Source organism: Benincasa hispida, chromosome 11, assembly GCF_027475165.1.
Source record: "Benincasa hispida cultivar pf3 chromosome 11, pf3_genome.v1.1, whole genome shotgun sequence".
Lineage (NCBI taxonomy): Eukaryota > Viridiplantae > Streptophyta > Magnoliopsida > Cucurbitales > Cucurbitaceae > Benincasa > Benincasa hispida.
This window is the reverse complement of record NC_143488.1, coordinates 23322895-23345407: the sequence shown is the minus strand read 5'-3', so window position 1 is coordinate 23345407 and position 22513 is coordinate 23322895. Positions and strand designations below refer to the sequence as shown.

The following is a 22513-nucleotide window of genomic DNA, read 5'->3' as shown; positions in this document are numbered from 1 at the left end:
ATCCATGATAATTATTGATCACATAGTTGATTATGTTTGTTTATTATGTTTTATTTTTCAGGTTGATCTTATTAGCAATGAAGAATATGAAGATGTTACAAAAAACTTCTTGGTCACAACCATGACATTTTCTCTCAATCTTCCTTTACCCTATAAATCAGTGTTTACTATTGTCCTAAATTTTAGTAAAATGTGATAGACTGATTTACATTTGAAACAATTTACAAATCTATAAGAATATTTTATAGCTATACTAATTATTCATATTACTTCATAGGAAAAACATTTATCTTATATGTTATTTTACACCATTTTAGGATAATCTAATCTTTACATAGATTTCTCTAAATCTCTATAAGATTTAGTGAATTTTGTAAAAGATCGAGTCTTTGACTCCATACACATAAATTTCGCATCATACATAGATATCTTGAGAAGGTTTTAATTTTCATATTCAATGGTCGTACCATGGATTTAACCAACATAACTAACCAATTGTATATTTAATGCTAATTTAGTCTCATTTATTAATTGTCTCCTACTTAAAGAAAATAATTAATCATATATTCTCAACACTTGAGGTGTCTTAAGAAACTTTCCTTAGACTTTATCAACTTCACTTTAGAACGATACACTATGATTCTATTTGAATTCATTGCATCAAACATTTAACAAATAATTTTTGTATATATAAGATACTTGAGACAAATTTAATATTATGTCCTAAAAATCTCTATATGGACATTTAATATACAATACCATTTCAAATCATCCATTTGAAATTGGTTAGATAGTCAAACTTTTATATCGAAATTTTACTTCATTCATAATGAGTAATTAGACATCAATGATAAAAATTTCCACTTAATATTTAATAATTATCTTGTATGTACAAGAACATTATTATTTATTCAAAGTCGTGGGTATGATACTGTCACACCCTCTCCTAGATTACACTCTTAACTTGGAAGAGAGCGTGACGACAACAATTACCAACCCTTTTGAAGCACTTACGGCCTAACTGACCTGCTTTAGCACTTTTAACATCAAAAGGGTTTTACAATTACAACATATGTGCAACTCACATATAAACCCAAGTCTCAATGGGCCTCAACATACTAAACTAGTTCTTATATGACCAAAACATGTGTACAGACATTAACAGAACCAACACCTAAAGTTTACTTTTAGCCGGAGTCTTTGAGTGGCAGAGCAACAGTGTAGTTATCTTCTGGGGAGATGGCCGCTACCTGGGGAAGGAAAACATTTAAAAACGGTGTGAACTACTAGCTTGGTGAGTGACTAAATTTAAATTTAGCATAAATCTCATGCTTAAACTGAAAACTGGTAACTGAAAATTGAAAACTGAATACTGGCCAAGCAAACATGTATGTATATTTTAAAAACATATTTTTTTAAACATAACTGATCTAAACCTCAGTTGAGAGAGAATCCCTTTGTTCAATTCCCATATGAAAACCTAGGCTTTAAATAAAACCATTTAAACATATCTGAAAACATATTTAAACAAATTCTTAGTTGAGAGAGAGGCCATTTTGCTCAACTCCCAACCATAACCTAGGCTAAGGTGTTGACCCTTTTTCCATCATCTTACAATCAATCTTCATGTGAGGGAGAGACCCTTTTGCTCAACCCTCTATGCTGATCTTTAAATGAGGGAGAACCCCTTTTGCTTAGCCCCTCAACTAAACCTTTATAGTTGTCATACATGCACGTATAGATAACCTGGATCCTGTCGTCAAGGATCATAACTAAAACTAAGCTCAGATACTTTCTCCTAGTACTTCAGTCTTGAGCTGTTCGTACATCATAGCATTCATGAGAACTTTGTTTCTAACACATGCTCATAAACATTAAAAGCTCATTAACTGAAATCATACTTTATATCTTTATAAACTAGTATGATCGAGCTCATTATAACTTTTAAGTAAATATTTCCATTAACAAGTTTATTGTAGTCATGGTATCATAGAACATAACAACTAATGCATGCTTCATATAACTAAGTACATCATTATTTTAAACATATTTTAGAAACTCTCTCTTTTACAACTAGCATGCATTAGCATCTTTCCTAGACTTGGTTTGCTTTGAAACTTTCTTTTAGAATAAGCTAGCATGAGAATAAACTTTTAACTAAAATATTCAAAACATTTATAAAATGTTTATAGTCACTCACAGCCTTGGTCATCCTCCTAGGGTTGATAAGCTTTTCCCATTGGTGTCAACCCTTCCAATGCCAACCCTTCTAGGCGTTTGAACACTTAGAAAATTTTTAGAAGTTATGTTTGGCTAGGTGGCAACACACTTCACCATCACCCACCATCAAATGTCCATCGCATGTTCTAGGCATTCAACAAGCTACACACCAACACCCAACCTTGTCCTTAGGTATTCAAGCCTCTTATGATTGCCTACTTAGCCCCACGCTCAACCTCACATAGGCTGATGTTCATCTTAGCTCGTGCACACATGCTGACCATCTAACTACCTGCTTATTCATCCCAAACAGCTGTCTGCTTGTTCAACATTTCCAGATTCAACTTTTAATTCAAATAACTTAATTTCCAGAATTTTCTCAAGAAATTTTTTCTAAAAACATATTCAAAATTGTCTTAGCAAACTTACCTTAGAAATTACTTTAAATCTTTAACACTGGCTCAGACTTACCTGAGATCTTGATCTTTCTGTAATTTCTTCAATCTCTAGATCAATTCCTTGAGATTTCCTTCCGGCAGCCCTACCTCATCAACTAGACTTACTCAGCTTTAAGATGGCTTTAAAATCACTTCAATTGCACGAGTAGAATGCCCAAACCATCCTTATGAATTCAACCCTTCCTATTTATACTAAAATCTACATGCTCAACTTAAGTCTTAAGCTGCCACCTCCATCATTAAATGGAATTTAATTCACCTAATCTCAACAGATGGCCACCTTAATGGGTGATTAAGTTGGAAGCTTTCCTTAAATCCTCAACGCATAGCTTTTTTCATCAGCATCCTTCAACGCATAGCTTACCTTTGAGCCAACGCATATCTCCTATGGTCACACATTTCTAGACCAACGCATGCTTTATCCATCACTTTGATTCAAGACCAACACCTTGGCTTCCCCTTGTTCACAGTGCTCACTTAGTCAACGCTTTAACATGCCCATCACCCAAGGCAGCACACTCTTATTGTCGCTTGGTCCTTTGGCCGTATATCCTTTTGATCAACACATAGCTTTAGCCTTAGCACATGGCTTCTTAACAAGCGCCATCGTATACACGCCTTGCCTTGTCGCACGCATACCCCACTACTCAGCTCACGCTCTGATGCTTACATCTTCACCTCGCATAGGTTTGTGGCCAATACCTAGTTCAAACACAATGCTTCCACACCGACCAACCTTTAGCTGTATATGCTTTATAGTACGCCCATCCACAGCACAACTTCCCCTTGACAACATCTTACCTTGTGTGTCTTGCTCCCATACACATCAATGCATATGCGCAACCCCAATAACTAAGGCTTTCATACTCTTATGCGTGCACCCTTGCCCATGTAGCCTCTCACGATCTTTGATCAATGCATGTCCTTCACCATCGCATGACAAGCTCTTGGAAATTGCCCATCAACTAGATAGCGGCCATGCCAACGCCTCAAGCCACGCGTTGCCTAGCATCGCCCATTCTTGTCATCGCATAGCACACCCTTGGCCGGAAGCTTCACTAACCTTTACATAACCTTTGGTTGTCGCACAATCTTTATCAACGGATGGTGTCCTCATGCGTCCAACTCAATCACCTTGGCTTGCACGACTCCAACGCCTAGCATCATCATGCGACCACACTTAGCCACGAAATAAGTTTTCCTAACCTCTAAAGATAAGACCAACGCCCATGGCCTCCACACATTTATTCAACACTTAGCCATTATTTTACTTATTTTGCCTACCACTAAGCTACCCGAGTACAAGTCTTCCAACACTTAGAATTTTTTTCCCTCACTCTTCTTATCCTTTTAAAATTTTCCTACAACTTTACCTTAACATAACCTTGATCTTAATTAACATACTTATTACTTACTTAAGTAGGGAAACTAGGGTTCGAGATTTGTAGATACTATATCAAACCCATATATTCGTAGATTCTAATTGTGTAAGTCATTTCTCAAATGAATATATATAATTATGCATACTTTTTGCTATTGAGTTTTTGAAAATTTTCAAATTTGTGTAGATGCATTAAAATTATTTTCGAAAAAGAATTCAATCATCTTTACATATCTCATATGCAACAATGAATCAAATAATACATAAAGACTCCATTATAGCAACAAGTGGAAAATTGACTCAAAATCTAATTTTTCTCACCAGTTGCAGCATTGGTTTTCACTTTTTGCCAAAAGTCTTACCCTGAAGATCTATTTCTTCATATTCTGCATTTTAAAGTCTCTTTTGTAGATAAATCCATATCATATGAGTTGTACCCTATCAAGGATATCCACGGATTCAAATTGAGATGAAGTACATAGACTTTATCTCATGTTTATGACTTTGGTATACCATTTCTCGTCAACATGCTTCAATTCTTGTTATCTAATATGACAACTTGACTTCCATTAAGTCATTTTAATGGTTGAGTCATCTCATAACTCTCCCACTATGTTTGAAATTTAATAAGTTTTCTGGTTGTCATCAAACATGTCTCCATTAACTTCAAGTAAGTCTTTGTTAAAAGTTGAGTTATCTTATAACTCTCCCACTATGATGAAGACTTATCTAGTTGACTATTAGAAATTATTTGAATTTCAATTGCAATTCAGTGGTTAACAACAACTGTCAACGATTAAGTGGTTTAACTTGGAATTAGTTCATCAACATTATTTAACTTTTTTACAGGTTTGTAGCTTTTTATTAGTCATTCCTAATAAAACAATGTTTTCACACAAATACATTATTTATTTGAAATCGAACAAAAGACCATTTTGTAACTCCTGAAGGACGACCTTTATGTACTTATTGGGTTTGTTCCAATCCAAGTATATTAAAATACCTAAATCTTGAAATGTCGTAAACTAGTTTTACAACACTTTTGTTATTCAAAATTGCTTCTCAAAAAGTTTTTGAAGAAAGAATGTTCAAAATACAATCTCTATAGCATGTCCTAAGTAGAGCTTGACAATAGTGTGTAACTTTTAAATGCGACTATGTCTAGCAAGGTACTCATCATTGATTTGACCAAGTCTAACAAGATCAAATTTCTCCTATTACTTGACAATTTCACCTAAATTGTATCTAATGCTTGAAATGGAATCTAATCCCATCTTTTTCAATTAGGTGTAGTATAATAGACTCCTGTACAAACTATAATGGTCTAATCATAATGTCTTGATAGACATACCTAATTGATTTAAACTTAATTCCAATTTCTTTCGAACATTTAAAAGAAAATGAGACTTAAATGGGATTATATGAAGATACTTTTACACAAAATATTAATCAATCATATTGATGATATCTTTATGATGTCAAACTTACTCTCTAATCATAATGTCTTGATAGACATACCTAATTGATTTAAACTTAATTCCAATTTCTTTCGAACATTTAAAAGAAAATGAGACTTAAATGGGATTATATGAAGATACTTTTACACAAAATATTAATCAATCATATTGATGACATCTTTATGATGTCAAACTTACTCTTACATTTACCATACCGCTTGGATCAGAATGTGTAGGCCTAACATGTTCTTTGGCTATGTCACATATCCAATTAGGTCCAATCACTATTTGCATGAAAGGTATGATCTTTAAGCAGGTAAAATAATTTAACTCTAACCCTTAGAGAATTACTCGAAATAGTCATTAAAATTGAAGATCAACTTTAATTGTCAAAGACAAGTATCTTTTCTGGAGAATAGAATTTGTCTTTTTGTTTTTGATTTATTAATCCTTAATTTCTTCGTATAGTATTTAGATGTGTTAACTTTTAACGTACATAAAATTGAATTTATGTAAAGCTAAACATATTTTCAAACAATTTGAAAACATACTTTATTACTAAAACCATTCAAACTCTATGCATATGTAGTAGTAAACTTATGAGAAATTAAATTTCACATATAGTGGAAAAAACACAATTTTCAGCATAAATAAGCAATGACAATATAATATCTCTCACTTCTTTAACTGAGATGAGCTTTCTGGTGCCAACTTGTAGAAGCTATCCTACATATTAAAATATTCTCCAAATATACAATGTAATTGTAGTGAAGAAAAAATTTGATAGTGAATCCAAATTTACCAATCTATATGTAAATATTTATTCTCCAATAAGAACCCAATATACCAAATTTACTCATTTTCTCATTTCCCTTCCTTTTTATTTGAGGTATTTCTAAAATTTCTCATAATGTGACTTCTCAAGCTAATTTGGAAACAATTTCTTTATTAACATCAGTCACAAAAATTGGAGTTGGGTTATAATTCTAGACTGTGGTACTTGATTACCATTTTTGTATTCAAAAGAAAACAAACTACTTTGTATGCTTTAACTTGTTTCTTCTTTTTAAAGGAATCTAGAGAAGTATAACAGGAAAACGAATAAAATAACGAAGAAGCATATACATTCATAAATGCATTAAGGAATGACATTTATGTTCCGCTGTGGTGCTGTTTGTTTATCCATAGCCCCTAGAATTTTATTATTGTTATGATGGTACTTGTTTATTCCTAGTCCCCAATATATATATATATTTTAATTATGATGGTGCTTGTTTATCCTTGGCCCCCATTGTTTTATCCTTGGCCCCCATCGTTTGATTATTGTTGTGATGACGTTTGTTTATTTCTGGCCTCCAACTCATTTTTATTTATCATGGGGTACTTGTTTATCCCTAGCCTTTGACACTTTTTGTTGCGGTGATGCTAGTTTTTCCCTAGCCTCCACTCCCAACATTCTATTTTTGTTGTGATGAAAATTTTTATCTTTGGCCATTTTTATTTGTAATGAGACATTTTTTTTAAGATATAAATCACATGGTAATCGGATGACAATCTCAATAACTTCTAAACAACAACTATTCCAATAAAATAAAAGGCAACTGAAAATAAAAGGAAAAAAATCTATTACATGGTAATCAGATAACACATAATAGATAGCATGAACTATGTGACTAACCGTGTAAGATAATCATAAGGAAATCAGCAGGCTAGCATGTGAGTACTACCTTGTTTAAAAAGCCAGAAGATAATTAGATATCAATCGCATGGTAATCAGATGGCAATCTAAGTTATTTGTACAGAACAATTATAACAATAAAATAAAAAGCAACCGAAAGTAAAATGAAGAAATCTATTACATGGTAGTCAGATGACGCATAATAGAAAGTAATCATAAAGCAATTGAAATCTCAAACGGTATTTGCTAGATATTTTTCCAAAAGCAAAAAATCACATGCAACAAACTATTCCAATGATGTGTACAAAACTAGTATACTAATCTAAAAATCTCACCTCATTCTTCTTGCACTTGAAGAAAAAACAACTGCCCTAACTGAAGAAGTATAATCTGAAATAGAATCAATGTGGGAGATATCAGATGAGTAAAAGGAAGAAATCAGAGGAGAAAATGGAAGAAATTGGAGGAGAAAGAGGAAGAAACCGGAGGAGGAAGAGAAAGAATTCAGAGGAAGAAGAAATTACAGAAGGAAGCGGAAGAAATTAGAGGAGGAAGAGAGGAAATCGGTGTTGAAGAAATTGGAGTTGGAAGAAGAAATTGGTGTTGACAAAATCAGAGTTGGACGAAGAAATTGGTGTTAACGTCGAAATCAAATCAGTAGCGAAATCAAAGTTGGAAGAAATTGGTGTTGGAAGAAGAAGTGGAAGAAATCGTGTTGATGGAAAATCGGAGAAGTTGAAATCAAACCCTAACTTAAATATGAAAATTGGACAAACCGATTCAAATGTTTTGGGGCATTTTCGACTTTTTCTCATATAATCTATCAATAAATTTGGGTTGGGTTTGAAGATTTTGTTATTTTTGCAAAATCATAAAAGGTTGTATAGAGACTAAATATTAGTAAAAAAAAAATTTGCTATTCCTGGAAGTGGCCCTAAAAAAAAACCCATCTACCAACTCAAGAGTCCAACAGATAAGAAAAACTCTAACTTAATTGGACATATTTGTTTTTGATTCTTAATTTATTTGTTATTCATTTATTTATTAATATGTAATCTTTCACCCATATTTCTATGGGTATGGTTAGATTTATTATTCTTGATTCTTCTCCCTCTTCCATCCCATCAACATAATTTTATTTTATTTTTTTACTCTACTATAATCTTTTATCTCTTTTTTGTTTACTAGTTTAAATTATTAATGTTTTTTTATTTACTTTATGTTTTTATCTCTTTCATCTTTTCATACTAATTTATCCAACTTTAATTGATCGCTACATTTATGTCTTTGACTTAGCATCTTTTAATCTATCATCTTATTTGATTTAAATATGATGTATTCACTATGTCATCAATTGAGTTCATGTTTGCCATTTTGCAAATTTCATTGGAGTTAATTTTTTAATTCACAATTCTTTCAAAAAAAAAAAAAATATAAATAAATAAATAAGATTAATTGTCGGTGAATTCTAGAAAATTGAGAGTCTAATTTTCTAGAATATTTTAGATGAAGAGTCGATTCTTTGGAAGTTTGAGATTGAACTCCAATATTTTTTATTAAAATTTTAATATGCTCGTTTATGTTATTTTAATCCATTATTATGCTCAAGTTATTCTTATTCTTATTTATTATTTTTATTATTTTTATTTATTATTTTTTGCTTTTATAATGTTTTCATTAATTTTAATTTCTAACTTAACATTTTTATAATGATTTTTATATTTTTTTTCTCATAACATTTTTTTTAACAAGAAGGTTTTTGCAAAATCTTCTTTTGTGTATTTGGATTTATTTTAATAAAGGTAATATATTATCGACCATTTTCCTTAAAAAAAAAATTTCATATGATGAAATCTAGAAAAAGTGAAAATACGAATTTCTAGAGTTCTTGAGGTGATGTGTCATATCTTTGGGAGTCAAGATTTGATCGCAAGAAAAGACGAATTTAATTAATGTTTTTTTTTTAAATTATTTGTTAAAAAAATTACTTATGATGGATTTGAGAAAGTGTAATTTCTTCTCAATTTCTTGAGGTGAGGAATTTTTACTCAATTATAATATAGTCTAACTTATGAAAATTTTTTCAGTTATTTTATGGGATCACAACTCAAAATATTAGAGAAACCAGGTGTAAAATTAGATATTATTTTGAAAATATCTTATTATTCCCGGAATGAATTTCGTTAAAGAACATTTTCAATTCAACATTTAAAATTTGGTAACCATTTTCTAAACGAGCATTGTGGGGTGCTAACACCTTTCTCTTACACAAATGACTCATGAACCCAACTTTAGTTTTTCGCAGACCATTTTAGTTGATTTTTATTTAAAACATTATTTACTTTTTTCAGTGTCCAATTACAGCATAAAAAAATTTTTTGGCGACATGTTTTGGCGACTCCCTTTATTTTCTTTTCAAATAAATTCCTTTTTGAGGACGTTGATCACTCCGTATCATCGAGAGCACGTAGTGACATAATTAATAAATATCATAAATAGGTGTCATTGAAAAATTGCTATAAAAGAACAAAGGTCCAAATGTTGTGATTTTTCCTGCCAAAAACGGGCTTTTTTTTTTTTTTTCATTTATGACATTTTTTTTCCTCCTCTCAATTTCGCTATACCCTTATCATGGAAATCCATTTTTGTTGTAGTGATTTTACAATGATATTAGAAGCAATTTGTTACTTAAATGAAAATGCTATAAAACTATTACATACCATTCTAAAATGGTACAAATGTTCAATAGGAACAAAATATGTATAAAAAAACAATGTTATTAAAAAGTCACCTACTGTACCAACATTTGCTATCGTTGCAAGACTAAAAATGGTATGATATATTTCTATAACATTTTTTTATTGCTATTAGAAAACAATTCTACCATATTTTGCTAACACAATGAAAAGTTACCATTGTTAAAATTATGCAATCGAATATGGATTTTTTTTCTATAGCTTTTCTTGCAGAATTGAAAAAAATTATTAAAAGTCAAGTATTTTGAATAAGATCAACTATGATAGCAGCCTAAAAATGCTATAGTATGTATTTTCTAGCATTGTATCACAACCAAATTTTTATCATTTTTATTGCATAAAAAAGATGCTATGAAAAGTCCAAAACTTGCAATAATATAATCAGCATTTCGAAAATACTATTAAACCTCTACGACAACATATACGATATTCCTTGTTGGGACATTAGAGAGTTGTTATTTAATATATTGGCTGATATAAATGTGATAGTCACATCTACAACCCCATTCTGTCCAAGCTGTAGAAAAATGGCAACTTCCTTCTAAGTAGGAGATATAAAGCCACATTCAACACAAGCAGCAACTGTATCCTTTATTATATCATCTATTCCATGCTCAAACCTAAACCCCAAATCTTTCAACTTCTTGTTAGAAACCTCAGAAGGCATCCAATTTTTCTTGTAATGAACACATCTGCACAACAAATAACAAAACCATGTCAGCTCCCTATATCCCTACATCCAATTCCGCTGTTCGAAGCGAACATTACCCTTGCAAGTTCACACTATAGTGTAGCAATAGTCGTTCAACCAACTCCGACAATGCACAGCTTCCAACACAGCATAGGTATCGACCTTTGGCGTTCTCATGCTCCATTAGGAAGATGTGAGCTCTGCATATATCGTTGGTGTGTACAACAGCAACCGATCCTATTCTTTCGTGCACATTTGATAGTATCATAAGGAGGCGGGGATCGCCTATACAAGTGATTATAGTTCCATCACTTCATTTTGTTATCTTTATTTGCTTTAATATTGTCAAATCACTACTAACTTAAAATACCTTAGGGTGACTTTTGTACGAGGCCGAATAAATAGTTATTAATATTAAATGGAGAGAAAATGATGTTAGAGAATTGAAGCATGAGATCTTCTTTGATATCATGTATTTTGAATACTTTCTGCAGTTGAATAAAAAAATGTAGAAAGTTTTTACCTGTTATCGGCGCAGTGAAAACTTGAATGCTCGATGGGATATAAGAGGTGAGGAATGGACCAGAAACAGTGCTTGTAATTATTGAGACAATGTCAATGCCATTTTCAGATGCAAATTTAAATGCTGCATCCTCACTTAGACGCTTTAAAAGTGAATAAATCTGTGACAACCAAAGAGAGATAGAGTCAGAATAGAGTTTCATAAATTAGGCAGGAAACTAAGACAATGCAACAAATTAGTTATATGAAACATTATTTACCCAACCACTTGGTTTGTTCTTCCATATTTGATCTACAAAAGTTTGACATGATTCATCAACAAAACCCCTTCGTTCTCCATCCGCGTCTTTACCAGTGAGAGTACTAATCGTCGACGTGAGCACAACTCGCTTTACAGATCCAGATTTCAAGCAAGATTTTAGAAGGCTAATGATCCCCTTAATTTCTGGGTCGATCACATTTTTTTGAACATATTCCTCTTCAAAAGTTTTTAGAGAGAAAAGACAAAAAAAATTAAAAAGAGATGCTCCAATCCATTATACCTAATCATCTTCTTATATATATATATATATGAAGTGAAAAACCACAAATTTAAAAGAGCTTACCAGTGTTGTCTTGTTGATCAACATCGAAAGTCATTGAAGCAGCAACATGAAATACACCATCACACCCCTTTACAGCTTCATCAAAGCTTCCTTCTTCTCGCAGATCGGCTTTGAACCATCGTAAACGGTCAGTGCCCCTCCACGAAGATAATAACTTTATAGACTTTGCTGCAGCATTTGATGAGAAAAGTTTAGTCTAAGAAATTTAGAAACTGTTCGGAATGACTTTACAAGTGTTAAACACGCTATTTTGATCACTTAGAAGATCATTCCCGACATATTCTCGTGGATTCACAATAAATGGAATATATTGTAAGTGCATTATAATGAATTAGAGGCATAGAATTGGGATTGTGGCTAAGTAATTGCTATTGAAATTTGTATAATTCTTTTATCCTATTCTTCAACTCATTGAACATGGAACTTATAATAGTAATTACTAAAGGTCGTTCCTTTTTGTTCTTCATTTTTTGAGAAACAAAGTTATTTGATAACCTATTCCATCTCTATAAAATTGGGACTGAGTTTTAGAAGCTACAAAGACTAGTTTCTTTCAATTTTTTTTTTATTCATATTTGATAGTATGAGGTTCCATCTCAATATCAATAGACAATAAGAGGAGTAGCTTATCTATCTTATGAAGAGTAGAGATCACTTGCTGGTGCCTCTTTTGGGTTCATCGGATCAATTTCTTGTTTATTTGACTGAATACCTGTTTGGGCTTTGATACCATATATGATAATATGGGGTTCCATCTCAAAATTAAATGAGAATGAGAGGAATAGCTTATCTATCTTAGAAAGAGTGTGAGATCTCTTAGTTTTTCCAATGTGGGATTCTCAACATGATAGTGCCTCTTTAAAGTTTACTTTTATGAGCTTTGATACCATCTTAAATCATCGATTGACCCAAAAACTTAAGTTAATGGGTTAAGGCAAATACTTCATCTCACTTGTGGATTTGATATCATCTTAAATCACCAATTGATCCAAAAACTTAAACTAGTAGATAAAGGTAAACATAATTGTATATCATCTAATAGTTTGCTAATTTACTTTATACGTCGTTCCTATTTTTAACAAAAATATTTTGCTTTGTTTGTTGGCCCTTATGCAAAATTTAAAACAGCAATACAATTAATTATATTATTTAAATATTGTCCAAATTTGATATGCAATGTTATATCTTACACGAGTCTTCACCTTAAATAGAATGGACTCATATCCAACCCAATTATATTACTTATAAATGTTATAGTTTAAAATATTAAAGTGGAGCTACATACCTATATAGTAAACAAAATTTATATGTTGCAAAATTCTAGTTGGTTCCAAATGTATTAAACATTAAAATGCAAAATATGAAATTAAAATTTTAGAATTAAAATAAATAATACATAAATATACTGTATAGATATTTCTATCATATGTTGATATAGTCTTGTTTTATTTAGGGTGAGTGAGTTAGGTTGTATGACTATTAAGGGCCGTTTGGATTGAGGTTTTTTCAATATCGGATGCCTGAGAATTATATGTCTGAGAATAAAATTACTGGGAATCAAGGATGACTATGTTTGGTTGTGTTTGGGAAAACAATGTCTGGGAATAGTATGTATGGGAATTAAAGATAATTATGTTTGGTTGTGTAGGAAATGTTATCTACTTTTCCTAGTAATACATGTGTTTTGGGTTGCATGGGAATATTATTAGATCACCAAGTAAATGTTATTTTTGTTTAAATTGTATGATCACTTTCAAAATTTTGTGCAATTATAAAGCATATAACTAATAAAAAAAAATTCCTTAATTGATTTTAAATAATTAATTTGTGCAGTTTTATTTTTATTATGCAATTATTAAAAACAACCGTAAGTCACTGCACTATATTTTATTCCAAAAATCAAATATAACAGTATAAATATTAAACATAGACAAAATAAGCATTTATATGGTGGTAAGAAGGGGAAGAAGAAGTGAAAATGGTGGTAGGAAGGGGAAGAAGAAGTGAAAACTCACACTTATGTGGCTAAAAGATGCGAAATGTCTTTTCCAAGATAAATAAACAAAGCCCACAAACCAAACATGGGCTTTGTAAGCCCACTCCCATTCCCACCCTCTTTTCCCTTTAACCAAACAGCCCATTAAGAGAATTTTGTCTACTTATGAATTTGCATTTGGTTAGGTTGTGAATTATGATAAGTCTGTGTTATGATAAGCAGGAATACAGGTATGTTGAGTATTAAACTCAAATTGTCAAGTTTTTAGGTGGTTTTTAGCAGGCATTTGAAAGGTTAAACGTTATCTAAATTAAATATGTGACCTATGGACTTTGATGCTCTGGGTGTGTACTTTTTGATGGTTCAAGTCTCAAGTCGTTTAGTGTTTTCTATAAAAAGTTATGGCAGTTTGAGTAACGAAGGGTCAAGAATTACTACAACTTTTGATATTTTGTCTTAATTATTGTAATCTATTTCATTTGCTTTTATTAGTGATTTATTGAAGAATTTAGGGAGACATTTTGTGAGACTATATATTCTCTCTTCAATAAAAAGCTCCACCACTCAATAGAAGATTGAGTATTAGTGTCCATACTTTATTCTTTCTCTCTTCAATAAAAAGCTCCACCACTCAAATCTTTTTTTGTTTTTTTTTTCAATTTGGTATCAGAGCTATGTCGAACCATGGGAGCACAATGTTGGGACAGAAGCCTTTACCACGACTCATCCAAGATAAACTATGACAACTGAAACATTCAAATGCGTTCCTTGCTCGGTGCTCAAAACACATGGGAAGTAGTCCAAGAAGGTCTTGAAGATGAGGCTTCAATTACAAATCCGACAACAAATCAATTGAGGGCGATAAAAGAGATGTGCATGAAAGACAAAACCGCTCTCTATTTCATGTTCTAAGCTGTGGATGAGTTAGGTTTTGAGAAAATTCCAGGTGCAAAGATATCGAAGGAAGCGTGGGACACATTGGAGAAGGTTTTTCAAGGGTGCTGATCGAGTCAAATAAGTGCAGCTCCAAACTCTTCAAGGTGAATTGGAAACCATGAAAATGTAGGAGTCAGAAGGAGTATCTGACTACATCACCTGGGTTTAAACGATGGTGAATCAACTTAAATGCAATGGAGAAACTCTTGAAGATGCTAGGGTTGTGGAGAAAATTCTTCGATCATTAACAAATGATTTTGAGAATGTGGTATGTGCTATCGAGGAGTCAAAGAATTTGGAAGAAATGAATATTGATGATCTTGCAGGTTCCCTTGAAGCACATGAACAAAGAAATAAGAAAAAGAAACAAGAGGTCTTGGAAAAGGCCTTACAAACAAAGATGACTATCAAGGAAGACAATGCAATGTATGTGCAACACAACCGAGGAAGAGGATGTGGTCATGGTGGTCACAGTTCTGGTCGCGACAGAGTTCGTGATCGTGGAAACAACAATGAAAAGAAAGATGAAACGAGCCAACTAAATTGGCATGGACGAGGTGGTCACTCAAATCATGTCGAGTGTTACAATTGTAGAAAATATGGACACTACGCAAAAGATTGCTATGCCGAGAAGAAGATGGAAGAAAACACAAACTTAGTCGCAGAAGATGAGACCAAAGATGACGGTGTTCTCATGATGGCCCATAAAGGCATCACTCCAGAAAGTGACATGGTGTGGTATCTTGACACCGGTGCAAGCAACCATATGTGTGGACATAAACATCTTTTTGTTGATATGCAAGAGATAGAAGATGGACATGTGTCTTTTGGAGATGCATCAAAGGTTCAAGTCAAAGGTCGAGGAAAAATATGTTTTTCTAAAAGGAATGGAAAAGAAGGAACTATGGAGGATGTCTACTATGTACATGACTTAAAGAGTAATATTCTAAGTATGGGGCAGTTATTGGAGAAAGGATGTTCGGTCTTCATGAAAGATCGAATGTTGCACTTGAAGGACAAAAATGATCAGGTGCTCGCACACATTGAGATGGGGAAGAATTGGATGTTCAAACTCAACCTGAAGAACATACAAAAGAGATGTTTACAAGTCAACATGGAGGACAAAGCATTCTTATGGCACTTACGGTTTAGACACTTATACTACGGTAGACTAAAAGAGTTAGCAAAGAAGGAGATGGTCCATGGGCTACCAAATGGATTATACCAAGAAGTTTTATAAAGGTTGTGTACTTGGCAAATAAGTAAGGACAACTTTCCAAAAGAAAGCAAAATATTCTTCAAAGAGACCTCTTGAGTTGATACACACAGACATATATGGCCCAATCACTCCGAAATCTTTCAGTGAGAAAAGGTATTTTATTACCTTTATTGATGACTGTACAAGAAAGACACGAGTTTATTTTTTTTGAAGGAAAATTCAGAAGCATTTGAAGTATTCAAAAAGTTCAAGGTGATGGTAGAGAAGACAATAAATCTTTACATCAAGGCTTTACGGTCAGATAGAGGTGGAGAATACATATCAACTACTTTCACAAATTATTTTGAGGAACAAGGTATCAAAAGATTTTTTACTGCACCATATTCACCTTAGCAAAATGGCATTGCAGAAAGGAAAAATCGAACGATCCTTGATATGGTTCGATCAATGTTGAAGAGTAAAGACGTGCCAAAGGAATTCTGAGCGGAAGCAGTACAATGCACTGTGTATGCGCAAAACCGATGTCCACATACAAAATTGGTGAATCAAACACTGCAAGAGGCTTGGAGTGGTCATAAACCAACCGTCTCACACCTTAGAGTATTTGGTAGTGTGGCCTATGCGAAGTACCAGACTAAAGAACCAAACTCAATGATAAGAGTAAGGAATATGTGTTTATTAGGTATGACGAGAAGACGAAGGCTTATAAATTATTTGATCCAATTAAAATGAAGGTGATTGTAAGTAGCGACATTCAAGTGAATGAAGAAAGCGTGTGGGACTGGAAGAATCAAAAGAAGGCATTACAAGGAGAGTCATTGAGAATTGCACCAATAAATACTCCAATGACTTCTCAAATATCTGATGAAGTTGAAGGGTCGAGTCAACCTAGGATGCGGAGTCTACAAGATCTATACGACTCAACCGATGAAGTACACCTAGTTTGCTTATTAGCAGACTCGAAGAACATTGCTTTTGAAGAAGCCATAAGAGACAAAAAGTGGAAAGCCGCAATGGATGAAGAGATAAAAGCAATTGAAAGAAACAAACTTGGGATTTGGTGGAATTGCCTGATGGATTAGACCCATTGGTGTAAAATGGGTATACAAGAAGAAGATGAATACCCAAGGTGAGATTGAAAGGTACAAAGCGTGTCTAGTTGCAAAAGGTTATAGATAAAAAGTAGGAATCAATGATGACGAAGATTTTACTCCAGTTGCAAGAATGGAGATAATTCGACTTCTTTTATCTCTAGCTGCACAATTTAAGTGGGTTATCTATGAAATGGATGTAAAATTAGTATTTTTAAATGGAGTTCTTGAAGAAGAAGTCTATGTGGAGCAACCCCCTGGATATATGAAATCTGGAAAGGAAAAGAAAATATTGAAACTAAAGAAGGCGCTCTATGGGTTAAAGCAAGCACCTCGAGCATGGAACACTTGAATTGATACTTACTTCAAAAAGAACAAGTTCATACAATGTTCATATGAGTATGCATTATATGTAAAAAAAAAAAAAAGAAGGTAATCTGCTTATCATTACCCTTTATGTTGATGATGGAAGGTTATTGCATCCAACCATTTCTATTCGATTATCGTGGAGTCTAATGGTCTGACTACAATAAAATTAGTGAAGGGAGAAGAGATAAATTTGTTTGGCATCAGGATCCTTGTGGGAAAAAACACTAGAACTTAGTATAGGTGTCAATGTGGGGCTATATCAGCATATAGATCGGTCACGACATCAAGTGGCTAACCGTTTTGTATCATGGGCAATTAGTGAGGTTTGTACTCACGGGTGGTGGGATAATTTTCTCGCTTGGATTTGTCGGTTTTCTGAGGCGGATTGTTGTTCTTCTAGTTCTTCCTAGTTTTGTTCTAGTGATACTTAAAAAAAATTCAATATAATATACAAATTTACATTTTGAAAAGGTTAAAATTTAGAAAACAAAATGTACATTAGATTATTAAGAAATAAATAAATGGAAAAAAAAAGCAAACAATTTGATCGGGTTTGTACCTAAGGAGGAGAATGAGTACACGGGCCATCCCACGCGTGCCAATAAAACAAAACACCAACTTTGATTTTATATATGGAATGTTACTATATAAAAAAATAATAAAAAATAAAAAAATAAAACAGAAACATTTAGAAACATGTTTAACAACATAAAGCAAAAATAATTACCAAATAAATTTGTTTAAGAAGAAAAATAGTAACAAAAAAACTAAAAATCAAATACGATAACATTATCAAACGATTCTAATCACAATCTAACTTAAAATTTAAATTGGTGAAGTTAAATTGATCTTTTGTGAGATAAAAGAATATATATATTTTTTAATTGAGACAAAGGAGTTTGACCACAAGATTAATAGTATGAATACTGTACCAATTGAATTATGTTCTTATTGACATTAATGTATAATATGTTAATGAAAAAAGAATCAACTTTATTTATAGATCAAAAGTCGACTTAATCATATCATTTCGTTAGAAGGTTGCAATTTACTACCATTTTTTTAATGGCTATGGAGAAAGTTCTATTAAATTCAAGGGAAAAAAAAAGGTGCGTAGACCTTTTAACGAGGGGTTACCACTATCTCTCTTAAAGTTGGGGCATAGGTGGAAAGAAATTGTACCTTGATTCATAGATGATTTATGGTTTTCTTAGAAAAGAATATATAATGTTGGAAAAGAATTTTAGACAATCTATCTCCATTCTTTAATCGATAATACATCACTAAATAATTTAATAAATATTTAGGCATTGGCTGAGCTGTACTTATCTTCGTACAACTCACCTAGTTATTCAATAAAAATTTTCCTAAATTTACCACAAAAAGGACTGGAATATAAGTATAATCTAAGCTCAACTGATCATTACCTAAATTATTTTGGATAATATTTGTAGGGATGAAAATCGAACTTCAACATCTAAAAAATAAGATGTGTCAATTACCATTAAAATAAGTTTATTAGATCATCATAAAATTTTAATTATTCACTCATAAGATTTATTATTATTATTATTTTTATCTTTACTATATGAAGAGCAAAGTAAGGTACAATAAATCATTATTTTTCTACTTGTGTCCTTTACATAATTTTAAATTTTCATACTTGCACTTAACCTCATGACGGATTATACTTTATTTGTTCGATTTTTTTTAATTAAAAATAAAATAATTGATGTTACGAAATTAGAATAATTAATATAATAAATTACAACTGTTTTTAAAATTTTAATAATCATTTTATTAGATAATAAGTTCAAAATCCAGATAATAAGTCTAAGATTTCGATCCGATTTCGATCCTATAAAATTCACGAATCTTAATTTTGTGTTTAATATAATTTCAAAATTTTAGTTCCATGTTTAATAAAATAATATTTTTTTTAAAAAAAAAATGTATAAAATACATACTTAATTAGACTTCAAAATTAAAGATAGCTATTGATACAACCTCTTTAAATTTCGAGAATTAAATACAATAAATTTTTTAAAGTTTACAACTTATCAATGCAAAAATTTAGTTTAATAACATATTTGGTAATCTATTTTTATACCTAACCTATAATTTAATTTAAAATAAAAAACTAAAAAAATTAAAGAAATAATAAAAATGACATATTAAAAAGCTGCATATTGCGAAGGGACTTAATAACATTTTCCGAATCTTGTCTTCTTTTTCATGTTTTCTTGTTTTCTATTTTCTATTTTTGTGTTTTTCAAGAACTAAAAACGAGAATATACGTTTGGTAACTATTTTTTTTTTCTTTGAGAAAAAAATATATTGGATAAAAATTTCTTATTTTGGGTGTTTATTATATTTCTTTTCTTACTTTTCTCTGTTTTAATAGTTTAAATATAATAATTATATAATATTAAAAGTAACACAGTATATTATTTTTATTTTTCATTTTCACTTTTTAATATGTATATTTATATGTGCTTCATTATTTTACAACTATTACATTGCTAAATTAATGTAATTGAGTCGGATTTAAATAGACATTATTTAAGTTGAATGAATCTAGTGAAAAATCAAAATTGGGTAACATTTCAAAGAAAAAAAATACTTGTATTATTGTTGTTAAATTTTCACTGAGACTTTATTTGTTATAGATAATGTAAACTTTTAATAATTATTTTCATGGATTTTAATGCAAAAATATTCCTACTGAAACATATAAATTTAAAGTTTAAAATAATAAATAAATATACGTGTTGAAAACTTCAAAATAATAAAATATTGCAAATTTAAAAAATCATATGGCAAAATTTAGAATCCAAATTGAAAATAATATATGAATGGTATCATTTCAAAATTCAAAGTTAAAATAATATATAAATCTAGGTATTGGAAAATGTAAAATTCCACAGTAAAATAATATATAAAATAAATTAAAAAGTTTTTTTAAAAAATAAAGTTGTTAAGAATACAAACAAGAAGTTGAAACCCAAAATAATGAATAGACAAATCCAAACAAAAGAAGTCATCTCTTTAATACCACCCATTTACACAAATTTATATTATTATATCATTTAACAGTATGTATTGTAGGAACGCCTTAAATTTGTTTATTGAAGCTTCAAACAACCAAATATGGAGTTGATCCAAATTCGAGGATGTAGCTAACACATCGTTAATGAACTACGTACATCTGTGTGTTGATTCTTTTTACGATTTTATATTCTTTAATTAACAATTTCGTAACTTGTATAAACATAAGAATCGACTTTCAAACTTTGAAAATAAAAAATGAGATAGTTCATAAAACAAGTCTGTTTCCTAAAAAAACGAGGCGTATAAACTCGAGCACACACAGCAAAACAAAGAAGGGAATAGAGATAAGAGAAAACCAGAAAGAGAATGAAGAAAAGAAAAGAAAAGAAGAAACAATTGGAAAGAAATTAAAGAAGAGAAAGTTAATTAAAGGGAGAAATGAGAAAATTGGAGAAGAGTTACAAACCAGGATCTCGAAAAGTGGCATGAACTTTGTAGCCATTTTGAAGAAGAAGGTTAACCAACGAAGAGCCAATGAAGCCAGTGCCACCAGTTACGCAGTATGTTTTTCCTAAATTTAACCCTTCTTCTTCTTCCATCTCTCTCTCTCTCTGCTAAAACTACTGCTTTTTTTTTTTTTTTAACCTAAATCAAAAGCCCCCTTTTATTTTCCCTTTAATTTATTCTGATATGCAGATTATTTTGTCAAACAAAACAAAACAAGCTACGCATCCTTTGCTTTATACGTGTACAAGAGGCAAACGGCCTAGATGGGGAAAACGTTTTTTCTTTTTTCTCTTTTGGAAAGGGCTACGGAACAGCTTTTTAAAAAATAATTTGGTAACCATTTGAATTTTTCGTTTTTGCTTTTGAAAATTAAACATATTTCACCCACACTTTTTACTATCATTTGAATCTTTCGTTGGGTTATTTTCAAATATAAGAAAATAAACCAAAAAATCACTATCTATCTACAATAGATCATGGTAGACTGTAATAGACTATTATTGTGTCTATCATGACACATATTAACACGGATAGTAGCTTATCGCGGTCTATTATAGATAAACTGTGATTTTTTATAATTTGTAAATATTTTCAAACGTTTTGTAATTTAAAATATTTTCCCTCTTTTTTCTTTAGTACGATGGTTAAATTCTTAAGCCAAATTTCAAAAAGACTTTTTGAAAGCTATTTTTTTAAGTCCTCAAAATTTGACTTGATTTTTTAAATTATAGGTAAAATATAGATAATAAAGAAATGAATTTGGAGGTGTAAGTAGTATCCATATGCTTAATTTTTCAAAAACAAAAACCAAAACCAAAATGGTTACCAAACGGGGTCTGTAAGTTTCAATTTTTATCTTGAAACTTATTCTTGGTCTAAACTTTTCAAGTCTATCTCAACAATTTAGAGTTGGTTTGATAGGCAATTTTAAAATAACAAATTTGATGAAAAAATTGTATTTCATAATTTCAAATATGTGCATGTTTGGTAGTTGATTAAAAAATTAAATTTCAATTCTAACGGTTTTCAATGTGTGTTTAATAATATATTTTTAAATAATAAAAAATAATTATAGTTACTAAGTATTGGTTGGATATACAGTATTACTAATTAATTTATGAACTTGTTCCATGTTAAAATTTTTGTATTATTATTATTTTGTTATACCATATATTTATAATATATTATATAATACATATTTGAGTTTGACAAGAATAATCGAGTTTTATTATGTTTTTATATCTTTTTAAATATAATTCTGCATTTTAAATTTTCAATTTTAAAATCAGGATGCACTAAAAATATAAAAATGTCGTTTCTAAAATTTGTCAGTTTAGAATACAAAATCTGGAAACAGTTATCGAAAATAAAATCCAGACTATCTATCAAAAATAGATTCAGTGAACTTAGTAAATCAAAAAAACATAAAACAAAATTTAAATTATCTACCAAACATGTTGTTGGTCAATTAAGTGTACAATTTCTATCATATATTTGATTTTTAATAATTCAATAAAATGAAGAAAAAAGACCTTTAAAAGTTTTCCTTGTAATCTTACTAAGTTTATTAATATCA

The 22513-nt window shown here is 30.9% G+C and overlaps 1 protein-coding gene and 1 long non-coding RNA gene across 5 annotated transcripts; both read right to left on the bottom strand.

Moving 5' to 3' along the window:
* Positions 1 to 848: 848 nt before the first annotated feature.
* Positions 849 to 8153, bottom strand: LOC120090502 (uncharacterized). 3 transcript variants are annotated; one of them, XR_005485562.2, is made up of 3 exons: positions 7530 to 7997; positions 7195 to 7243; positions 849 to 1250 (listed from the first exon to the last, which is right to left on the bottom strand). It is a non-coding gene; the product is annotated as an uncharacterized LOC120090502 (long non-coding RNA). The 3 variants fall into 3 exon arrangements; XR_005485561.2 differs by having other exon boundaries at positions 7195 to 7239; positions 7530 to 7996; XR_005485560.2 differs by lacking the exon at positions 7195 to 7243 and having other exon boundaries at positions 7530 to 8153.
* A 2061-nt stretch (positions 8154 to 10214) lies between these two features.
* Positions 10215 to 21137, bottom strand: LOC120091558 (NAD(P)-binding Rossmann-fold superfamily protein). 2 transcript variants are annotated; one of them, XM_039049649.2, is made up of 6 exons: positions 20897 to 21134; positions 11769 to 11936; positions 11424 to 11641; positions 11165 to 11324; positions 10719 to 10926; positions 10215 to 10642 (listed from the first exon to the last, which is right to left on the bottom strand). In XM_039049649.2, the coding sequence occupies exons 1-6, from the start codon at positions 21027 to 21029 to the stop codon at positions 10492 to 10494; spliced, it is 1038 nt and encodes a 345-aa protein (XP_038905577.1). In that variant the 5' UTR covers positions 21030 to 21134; the 3' UTR covers positions 10215 to 10491. The 2 variants fall into 2 exon arrangements, with proteins under 2 accessions (XP_038905577.1, XP_038905578.1); XM_039049650.2 differs by having other exon boundaries at positions 10253 to 10642; positions 10719 to 10878; positions 20897 to 21137.
* Between the last annotated feature and the right edge of the window lie 1376 nt (positions 21138 to 22513).

Excerpts from the sequence above, each read along its gene's own strand:
- LOC120091558 (XM_039049649.2), bottom strand. The coding sequence starts at position 21,029 with ATGGAAGAAGAAGAAGGGTTAAATTTAGGAAAAACATACTGCGTAACT. Across the intron at positions 11,937-20,896 it reads TGCCACTTTTCGAGATCCTG|CAAAGTCTATAAAGTTATTA; the intron begins GTTTGTAACTCT and ends CAAATGCTGCAG. Across the intron at positions 11,642-11,768 it reads TGATCAACAAGACAACACTG|AGGAATATGTTCAAAAAAAT; the intron begins GTAAGCTCTTTT and ends AAACTTTTGAAG.